We start from the raw sequence: 11,049 nt of genomic DNA, 5'->3' as shown, positions 1-11,049 counted from the left end.
AGGAAACATCCTTCCCATCCTTTCTAGATTCTGCATTTCAGAAATAATTCTGTGATCTAGGGCAAAGCTCAGAATGTCTCCAAAGGAATCCCATTTGCATGGGTTGCAGCACTCGTTGTTGTTGTTTGCTATTAGTTGCGAAGTCATGTCCGACCCATTGCGACCCCATGGACAATGTTCCTGCAGGCCTTCCTGTCCTCTACAATCCCCTGGAGTCTATTCAAGCTCACGCCGACTGCTTCAGCCACCTCATTCTCTGTCATCCCCTTCTTCTTTTGCCCTCCATCGTTCCCAGCATGAGGCTCTTCTCCAGGAAGTCCTTCCTTCTCTTTAGGTGGCCAAAGTACTTGACTTTCTTCTTCAGGATCTGGCCTTCTAAAGAGCAGTCAGGGTTGATCTCCTCTAGGACTGACCGGTTGGATGGCCTTGCAGTCCAAGGGACTCGCAGGAGTCTTCTCCAGCACCAGAGTTCAAAGGCCTCCATTCTTTGGTGCTCAGCCTTCCTTATGGTCCAACCTTCACAGCCATCCATTGCAACTAGGAAAACCATAGCCTTGACTATACGCACTTTTGTTGGCAGGGTGATGTCTCTGCTTTTTAGGATGCTGTCTAGATTTGTCATCGCTTTCCTTCCCAGGAGCAAGTGTCTCTTAATTTCTTGGCTGCAGTCCCCATCTGAGGTGATCTTGGAGCCCAAGAAAATAAAACCTGTCACTACCTCCCTTTCTTCCCCATCTATTTGCCAGGAGTTGAGAGGGATGGATGCCATGATCTTAGTTTTCTTTCTTTCTTTATTATTATTATTATTATTATTATTATTATTATTATTATTATTAATAATAATAATAAAAAATAAAAATGAAGTGAGAAGCAGTTGCTGTTTGTCGGTGTCTGAATGTAAAATCACAGAAGGCAAGAAACAAGAAACAACAGATGGAAATTAACCAAGGAGGGAAGCAACCTGGAATTAAGGAGAAGCTTCCTAACAGTGAGGACAATTAACCAGTGGAACAGAAGTTGCCTCCAGAAATCGTGGGTGCTCCATCACTGGAGGTTTTTAAGAAGAGTTTGGAAAGTCACCTGTCTGAAATGGTATAGGGTCTCATGATTGAGCAGGGGGCTGGACTAGAAGACCTCCCAGGACCCTTCCAGCTTCATTCTTCTCTATTCTATAACACACAAGGGTCTTTTCTCACAGCCAAATCCCTACACACAGATTTTAATCACGAGGCTCTCTAAGTAAGGATTCCATTTTTTCTACAAGCCTCTTTCGGCCAATTTATCCAGAGAAACAAACTTGATTTGTGTGCTTCTTGCAGCCACAAAATGTATTCATTTAATCATTTAGTCACTCAGTCTTACAATTGCCAAGCAATCTTTAAAAAGAAATAGTAATAATAATCACAAATCAAGAACAATTGCAAAGACTATTTATTGCCGACGAAGACTTCCCTGGGTTTCTCCAATTGCACCCCAAAGTCCATTGAAAACTTTAGCTGACCTTAAAAGGTAAAGGTTCCCCTCGCACATCTTTACTAGTCGTTCCTGACTCTAGGGGGTGGTGCTCATCTACGTTTCAAAGCAGAAGAACCAGCGTTGTCCGAAGATGTCTCCGTGGTCATGTGGCCAGCATGACTAAACACCAAAGGCGCGCAGAACTTGCATTTTTTACGCGCTTTCGGACTGCTAGGTTGGCAGAAGCTGGGACAAGTAACAGAAGCTCACTCTGGTACACGGCACTAGGGGTTCAAACTGTCGAACTGCCGATCAACAAGCTCAGCATCTTAGCCACTGAGCCACCACATCCCTAACTGACCTTTAGCCACCACTTAAAAACTGTTTATGACCTGGTATGGAAGGATCTTTTAAATTAGCCGTTCAGTTTCGAAAACAAAGGCAAGAATAGGTGGAGCAAATAAATGTTTTGTTGTTTAAATTTGCATGCAAAGATACGACTAGTCCCTCAAGCTATTTTCTTTTAGAATACAAATGCAAAGGCAAGTTCCTGCCTGTTAGCATTTGAAGTATGCTAACTGGGCTGCTCACCGAAGCTTATTTGATTTAATTTTTGATTTGATTTATTATTACATTTATATGCTGCCCTTTTCCCCGAAGGGGACTCAGGGCGGCTCACAGTTCAATCAGGGAAGGGGGTACAGACAGGGGGATAAAAAAGACAAGACATAACAATACAAAATTTAAAAACACACAACAACCATACCATTCGAGAAGGGGGGCAAAAACTCTTTAGCCCCAGGCCTGTCGGAACAGCCAGGTTTTAAGGGCTTTGCGGAAGGCCTGGAGGGTGGTGAGGGTTCGAATCTCCACGGGGAGCTCATTCCAGAGGGTCGGAGCAGCCATAGAGAAGGCTCTCTTCCGGGTAGTCGCCAGTCGGCATTGGCCGGCTGATGGAATTCGGAGGAGGCCTAGTCTGTGGGATCTTATTGGTCTAGTGGAGGTAATTGGCAGCAGGCGGTCTCTCAAGTACCCAGGTCCAATACCATGAAGGGCTTTATAAGTGACGACTAGCACCTTGAAGCGCATCCGAAGATCAATAGGCAACCAGTGCAGCTCGCGGAGGATAGGTGTTACGTGGGTGAACCGAGGTGCACCCACAATCGCTCGCGCGGCTGCATTCTGGACAAGCTGAAGTTTCCGAATGCTCTTCAAGGGCTGCCCCATGTAGAGCACGTTGCAGTAGTCCAGTCTAGAGGTCACAAGGGCACGAGTGACTGTTGTGAGGGCCTCCCAGTTCAGGTAGGGACGCAACTGATGCACCAGGCGAACCTGGGCAAATGCCCCCCTGGTCACAGCCGACAAGTGGTGTTCGAAAGTCAGCTGTGGGTCCAGGAGGACTCCCAAATTGCGAACCCTGTCTGAGGGGCGTACTGTTTGACCCCCCAGCCTGAGAGATGGAAAACTTGGCCAATTAGTAGGAGGGAAACACACCAGCCACTCGGTCTTATCCGGATTGAGTGCAAGCTTGTTATCCCCCATCCAGACCCTAACAGCCTCAAGGCACTGGCACATCACGTCAACCGCTGGCTGTGGGCAGTGCACAACAATGAATTTTTAAAAAGGAAATATAAGGCAGCAATTGCAAATGTGAAAAAAAAAACACAATGGTGACCATTATCATAATAAAAACCAAAGTGATGCTTCTAGACTTTCAAGAAAGGGATGTTTTCCAAAATGACAAAGCTAGTATTAAAATAATTTTCACCCACAATGTGGAAATCAGCCCCCTCTTTTTAAAAATAATAATTCTTTTCAGATTCATCAAACCTTAAAATATAAACAGGGCTAATCAAGTTGAAAGAAATGGGCAGGGAACCTCACCGGAATTGTACCTGCATGTCCTGTTTTGAGCAAAAGGAACATTTGGAACCGGCAATCATCGCCCTGATTAACAGCCGTAAACCACCAATTGGTGATTAAATGGCAAACTCACTGGGTGGATATCGACAAACAGATCGTGATCCTTTTCATTCGGATGCAAACCGTCTACCGTGTCCAATAAAGCCGGATCAGCGTTTAGGAAATGAGGTTGAGAAATAAATATTGGCGCATCTTTAAAACAAGAGGGAGGAAAAAATTTAAATCAAAATGCAACAAGCTCTTTTTTTGACAGGTAGTCTTCGACTTATGACCGGTTTCTTAGATTTGAAGTTCCGAGGATTGCCCCACCCCCATAGGGGTGAAATGCTACCAGTTTGGGGTGGTTCGCCCCAAACCGGTAGTTAAAAATGCTACCAGGTTGGGCGAACTGGTAGTTCAAATGATCAGCTGTGCAATTTATATTCACTAGAAATCGCGTAGAACAGCTGATTGTCGAAACTTTTTAAAGCATCGTTTTACTACTGGTTTGGGCAAGTTGTGCAGGATAATCAGCTGTGCCACATGATTTATATTCTCTAGAAATCATGTGGAACAGCTGATTGCCGCACAACTGATCGTTGAACCTTTTTAAAGCATTTTTTTAACTAACAATAGTTCCGACAATCAGCTGTTGGACAATCAGTTGTGCTGCGTGATTAATATTCGCTAGAAAGCAGGAGATCTGGGGCGCTAGTTCCTGCAAAGCCTACTATCCACAATACCTAGCGCTGGGCGCTAGTTCCTGCAATGCGCCTGCGCGCATGAAGCAAACTAGTAGCGAAGCAGTAGCAGACTTCAGAGCATTTCCCCCGTGCCCCCCTCTTACAGTCACATAACCCCAGATGCAAATGGCTGCATTTCCTGTTGTTTGCAGCGTCCTGTGAGCTCGTTTTGCGAAGGTTTGGCTTGAAGAAACTGTGCCGTAGTGAACGATGGGGTTTGTTTTAGGGTGGCCTTGTTTGCTTAATGACGCTGGTATCAAAATCATAAAACTGAGTCATTCATATGAGTGACCCGATTTGTGACCATAATTGGCAGGCTCTATTACAGTCGTATGTCAAGGACCACCTGTAAACCTAGCACGATTCATCCTGCCAGCTCTACCACTTTACACGAGGTCAGTTTTTTCATTTTGGACCCTTGCTCTGAAGTTTCAACAATCATGAGGATCAGTAACTTGTTTGAGTCAAATCCTCAGTGGTGTAGCAAGCCAATGCTAGGGATGTTTTTTTATTAGCAAGGACGTAGCTTTGGCAAATTACAAAAAATTGCACAGATTATGCAAATTGAAATTTTTAAAAAATGCACGTTATGCAAATTGCAAATAAAAAATTGCACAGGTTATGCAAATGGAAATTTAAAAAATAAATTGCACAGATTATGCAAATGAAAATTTTTAATAATAAATTGCACAGGTTATGCAAATGGAAATTTAAAAATAAATTGCAAAGGTTATGCAAATGAAAAATTTGAAAAAAGGGCAGCTGATCATTGGAGATTTCAGAAGATCTCTCTGGATGGAGATGAACAAACAGAAACCAGGAGGGGAAGAAAAAACAATTGATGTAAATGCACAAACCACGTTTATCTACTTAAAGCTTGACCCGTCAACCAAGAATTTGGATGGAATTCCTCTTTGCTGGCCCAGCCACGAAAACAAGAAGGTGACTGAAGCCGCTGCGTGTCATTAATGCAAAGAAGAGGCAGAAAGAAACCATTTCCTACAAGCTCCATGAAGTTCCCTTCCTTGGTGGCTAATTCCTGGACACCTGCCCATCATGATCATTGCAAAGGTGGAACTTTTGAACATGTGATCTGGGACACTCAAAGGTCTTCCAGCCAGAGGGTGTAAAGGCATTCCTGGATGCAGAAAGACTCACACGATCATTCCAAACTTCCGGTTTGCCTGTAGGTCCGTTTTTTCACACTCCGGAGGCTTCAGGGAAGCTGTTTTCCCCCTCCCCATGCTCCTAGAAAGCCTCTGGAGCATGGGGAGGGTGAAAACAGCACGCCAAAAGCGGTGGGAGAGCACTGGTCACGCGTGCATGCGCAGAGGGGAACTGTGCGCATGCACGCTGGGGTCACGCGCATAGCATTATGGGTGTGGTAAGCCTGCACGCAACCCCCTGCGCCCCCCCTGCTTTTGGCACATGAGCCAAAAAAGGTTAGCCATCACTGGTGTAGAGTCTCCTGTCTCAGGCCTGAATTTCTATTGCGGGAAAATGGGAGGGGGATTATAGGGAGTTGTGTGATATGTAGCGATAACAAAATTCTTTCTAGAAAGCCAAGGTCATCCTTTGCCTCTGCACCTCTGCACCTGACCGGAACTGGATGAGTGGAATCTCATCGTGGTAGTGGGAGATTGGACCATATGATGGATTTGTGGATGTGGGGGCAAGGTCTTGAACCTTCAACTGTGTGGGGAAAACCAGGAAGCTTTCAGATTCGTGTTTTCCCAGATGTGTCAACATGGCTCTCTTAATAAATTGTAACTTTGAGGAATCCTTTGCCTTGGGCTCTGATTTATTTTTGGATGCTATTTGGAACCCTGACATCCTGCTTGAGTGGGAGTGGGGTGGGGTTGGACTAGATGACCTACAAGGTCCCTTCTAACTCTGTTAATCTCTACCTGTACTTTATAACTTGGAATGTCTTCCCTTTAGATGCATTATTTCCATTAAACTTTTCTAATCTCACCTTTACTGAAAGAAGGAACAAAATGTATAGTTTTATGTTATTCTAATAACATCATCCTTTCAGATCTTAGATCCTTCATCAACTATTACTCTACTTGTGTCAAATCCTCTTTAAAATCAGCCCCTGTCAGGAAAATGGGAAACTTCGGAAATGCTTCATACAACCAAAACGTTTAGCAGACGTACTTAATTTACAGGAGCTGATGTTCTGGATTCCGGATTGCCGGCATGGGCAGAAGCCCTCGTTGGGTGGATAGTCAGTCCCGTTGGCAAACAGGGTCTTCGGGGCCGTGTAACGATAAACTGGTATGCCTTTGAAGTTTCCAGATTGGGTGTAGTTTAATTTAATCGACCTGAAAGAGACAAGATTAAAAGAGAGGTCAATTGAGACAGAGGTTGCTTGGAAGATCAGCGTCCTGATGGACCATGAATGAAGAAGATGGACCATGAATGAAGATAGAGCATGAAGGAAGAAGATGGATCATGAAGGAAGAAGATGGAGAATGAATGAAGAAGATGGATCGTGAAGGAAGAAGATGGACCATGAATGAAGAAGATGGACCAGAAGGAAGAAGATGGACCAGAAGGAAGAAGATGGAGCATGAAGGAAGAAGATGGACCATGAATGAAGAAGATGGACCATGAATGAAGAAGATGGACCATGAATGAAGAAGATGGACCATGAATGAAGATAGAGCATGAAGGAAGAAGATGGATCATGAAGGAAGAAGATGGAGAATGAATGAAGAAGATGGATCGTGAAGGAAGAAGATGGACCATGAATGAAGAAGATGGACCAGAAGGAAGAAGATGGAGCATGAAGGAAGAAGATGGAGCATGAAGGAAGAAAATGGACCATGAATGAAGAAGATGGAGCATGAAGGAAGAAGATGGAGCATGAAGGAAGATGGGAGCATGAAGGAAGAAGATAGAGCATGAAGAAGATGGAGCATGAAGGAAGAAGATGGACCATGAATGAAGAAGAGGAACATGAAGGAGGAAGATGGAGCATGAAGGAAGAAGATGGGAGCATGAAGGAAGAAGATGGACCATGAAGGAAAAAGATGAACTATCCAGGAAGAAGTTCATGGACCATGAAGGAAAAAGATGGACCATGAAGGAAGAAGATGAAACACGAAGAAGATGAAGCATAAAGGAAGAAGATGGACCATGAAGATGGACCATGAAGGAAGAAGATGGACCATGAAGGAAGAAACATGTTTGAAAGTTGAGAATGGAGATGGATAACTTGGGTGGTTAGATACTGCTTTCAAATTTAGGGGAATCAGAGGTTGAAGGGTCCACATTTTGCAGACATCTAATCCCAAGAAAATTTATTTGAGTGATGGCAGGAGATGAGAGTTGGATATTTGGCCATTTGCTCATTGCACTGAAGATATATTTGAAAGGTTGGGCAGAATTCTAGTATAGGATAAGGTCTTGTAGAGACAAGAATTTGCAAGAAACTCACCTGCAGGCATCTGGAGAATAGAGTTCCACTGGTGAAGATGGGGTCATGAATGGTGGCCAAAGTTCTCCGGGGGTTCCATTGATCATGTTACATTCTTCAGAATGCCAATAGGATACCTGTCAAGAGAGAAGGAACTTTAATATCCAGAAACCAGGTTGATATGAGAACCCATGCCTTCCTCTAAAGCAGGGAATCTCCAAACTTGGGAACTTTACAATACAATAGCAGAGTTGGAAGGGACCTTGGAGGTCTTCTAGTCCAACCCCCTGCCAAGGCAGGAAACCCTATACCATTTCCGACAAATGGCTATCCAACATCTTCTTAAAGACTTCCAGTGTTGGGGCATTCACAACCTCTGGAGGCAAGCTGTTCCACTGATTAATTGTTCTGTCAGGAAATTTCTCCTCAGTTCTAAGTTGCTTCTCTTCTTGATTAGTGTCCACCCATTGCTTCTTGTCCTGCCCTCAGGTGCCTTGGAAAATAGTTTGACTCCCTCTTCTTTGTGGCAATCCCTGAGATATTGGAACACTGCTATCATGTCTCCCCTAGTCCTTCTTTCTATTACACTAGACATACCTAGTTCCTGCAACCATTCTTCATATGTCTTAGCCTCCAGTCCCCGAATCATCTTTGTTACTCTTCTCTGCACTCTTTCTAGAGTCTCCACATCTTTTCTACATCGGGCGCCCAAAACTTAATATTTCAGCTGTGGCCTTACCAAGGCATTATAAAGTGGTATCAACACTTCATGTAATCTTGATTCTATCCCTCTGTTTATGCCGCCTAGAACTGTGTTGGGTTTTTTTGGCAGCTGCTGCACACTCCTGGCTCCTATTTAAATGGTTGTCCCCTAGGACTCCAAGGTCCCTATCACAGTTACTACTATTGAGTCAGGTACCACCTATACCTGTGATGGCGAACCTTTTTTGGCTTGTGTGCCATAAGTGGGGGGAGCGCAGGGGAGTCGTGTGCAGGCGGGCGGCACCCATAATGCAATGTGCGACCCCCAGTGCGCATGCACGCACTACAGGTGCAACCCCCCCATTTTTTGCATGCTTTTTTTGCCCTCCCCAGGTTCCAGAGGTTTTATAGGAGCCTGGGGAGGGCAAAAACAGCCTCTCCCGCCCTCCCTGGACACCCTCCGGAGGCTTCAGGGACCTTCTGGAGGCGTCTCTGAAGCCTCCGGAACAGTCAAATAACCCTCCAAACAAAGCGGAAGTCACTGCCGGTTTGCTCAGAGGGTCGTTTTAAATTTGATGAGTTCCCCATTTATTCCCTCATCCAAATCATTGATGAAGATGTTGAAGAGTACTGGGCCTAAAACAGAGCCTTGGGGTACTCCACTGTATACTTCCCTCCATGTAGATGCAGTTGGTCAGCCAATTACGAATCCATCTGGCGGTGATGCTGTCTAACCCACATTCTTCTACTTTATCTAGTAGTAGGTTATGGTCTACCTTATCAAATGCCTTACTGGAGTCCAAGTAAACTATATCGATGGCATTCCTCTGGTCCACTAATTTTGTCACATTATCAAAGAATGCAATAAGATAAGTCTGGCATGATCTGTTTTTGACAAACCCATGTTGCCTTTTGGCTATTACTTTGTTTGCTTCTAGGTGTTCGCTAATTCGTTGCTTGATTATCTTTTCCAGAATCTTTCCTGGTATTGAGGTCAGGCTGATAGGTCTGTAGTTTCCTGGATCTATTTTTTCCCCTTTTTTGAAAACTTCTGGACTTCAACTCCCAGAATTCCATGCTGGCTGGGGAATTCTGGGAGCTAAAGCCCACAAGTCTTAAAGTTACCAAGTTTGAAGATAAGAACAACAGTCTAAAAAAAGGTTCATCCATCTTCTCACCTCTCTCTCTCTCTCTCTCTCTTCCTCCCTCCCTCCCTCCCTCTACCTAGGAAGGAAGAAAGAAGGAAATAAAGAAAGAAAAGAAAGAGACACAGAAGAAAGACAGAATAAAAGAAAGAAACAGAACGAAAGAAAGGAAGGAAAGAGGAAAGAAAGGAAGGAAGAAACAACGAGACAGAAAGAAAAAGACAGAGACAGAAAGACAGAACAAAAGAAACAAAATGAAAAGAAGGAAGGAAGGAAGGAAGGAAGGAAGATGGTGAGCTGTTAGGAAGGAGAAGATCTCCAGCAGAAAGTTCTCCATAGCAGCCAGATTTTGAATAAAATACGTTGTAAACCCCCCTCCCAAAAAAGAACAATCTACCCAGAAAAAATTATGAAAACAAAATTTTTGAGGACCTCTCTGATGTGCCTCCAAATTCAAGTTTATGGGAACAGAAGATTGGATTCCTTTATAAAAGACAATTCTTGGTCTGCTGCTGAAACGGATGCAAAAATAGTTTATTTATTTATCAGATTTCTATGGCTGCCCATTCAAGGTGGCCTGAGCCTTTGAGGGTTAGTTGGACTATATAATCTATGTGTTATTCAGGTCAAAAAAAAGAAAGCTTAAAATCAGGATGATGGGAGTTGTAGTCCAGTGATATTGAGTTGCCAGGAGTGAGCATTTCATTGTCTGATGGTGGAGATGTTGTTTCAATCGTTAGAAGAGAATGCACCTGATTTTTGCAAAAGGCATGCTGTGAATGATTCACCTCTTTGTAAAATTCCTGCTCCAGATATTAATTAATCCTGACACAGTTAGAGGAAAACACCCTGATATCAGATATCTCTGTTAGCAAAACAAGCAAAAAATGGAAATGGGGTTCCTTATCTCTCAGCATAGCATAGCTTAGCTGGGAAAAAGAAGTGTCATGAAGCAAGGAGCACAAGGCAGTCTCTGGAATGTACATCCCAAAGCATGGGGAAAATCCAGCAGATTCTGACAGGTTCTGGAAAACCGGTAGCAGAAATTTTGAGTAGTTGGGAGAACTGGCAAATGCCACTTCTGGCTGGACCCAGAGTGGGGAGGGAATGTGGATTTTACAGTATCTTTCCCCTGGAGTGGGGAGGGAATGGAGCTTTTGCACCATCCTTCCCCTGGAGTGGGGAGGGAATGGAGATTTTATAGTATCTTTCCCCTGGAGTGGGGAGGGAATGGAGATTTTATAGTATCTTTCCCCTGGAGTGGGGAGGGAATGGAGATTCTACAGTATCTTTCCCCTGGAGTGGGGAGGGAATGGAGATTCTACAGTATCTTTCCCCTGGAGTGGGGAGGGAATGGAGATTTTATAGTATCTTTCCCCTGGAGTGGGGAGGGAATGGAGATTTTATAGTATCTTTCCCCTGGAGTGGGGAGGGAATGGAGATTTTATAGTATCTTTCCCCTGGAGTGGGGAGGGAATGGAGATTCTATAGTATCTTTCCCCTGGAGTGGGGAGGGAATGGAGATTTTATAGTATCTTTCCCCTGGAGTGGGGAGGGAATGGAGATTTTATAGTATCCTTCCCCAGGAGTGGGGAGGGAATGGAGATTTTATAGTATCCTTCCCCAGGAGTGGGGAGGGAATGGAGATTTTATAGTATCTTTCCCCTGGAGTGGGGAG

The 11,049-nt window shown here is 44.2% G+C and overlaps 1 protein-coding gene across 4 annotated transcripts in view; it reads right to left on the bottom strand.

The window, feature by feature from the left end:
• SCARB1 (scavenger receptor class B member 1) overlaps window positions 1-11,049 on the bottom strand; it is a 57,420-nt gene that overhangs the window by 12,077 nt on the left and 34,294 nt on the right. For all 4 annotated transcript variants that reach the window (XM_032229154.1, XM_032229157.1, XM_032229155.1 and 1 more), the window contains exons 6-8: window positions 7,546-7,661; window positions 6,261-6,427; window positions 3,452-3,570 (exon numbers count right to left, since the gene is read on the bottom strand). In XM_032229154.1, the coding sequence (XP_032085045.1) occupies window positions 3,452-3,570; window positions 6,261-6,427; window positions 7,546-7,661 (402 nt within the window). The remainder of the gene's footprint in view (window positions 1-3,451; window positions 3,571-6,260; window positions 6,428-7,545; window positions 7,662-11,049) is intronic.

The sequence above is a fragment of the Thamnophis elegans genome, chromosome 13 (assembly GCF_009769535.1).
Source record: "Thamnophis elegans isolate rThaEle1 chromosome 13, rThaEle1.pri, whole genome shotgun sequence".
Classification (NCBI taxonomy): Eukaryota; Metazoa; Chordata; class Lepidosauria; order Squamata; family Colubridae; genus Thamnophis; species Thamnophis elegans.
The sequence above is the reverse complement of the archived record's forward strand: the minus strand, read 5'-3'. Positions and strand labels throughout refer to the sequence as shown.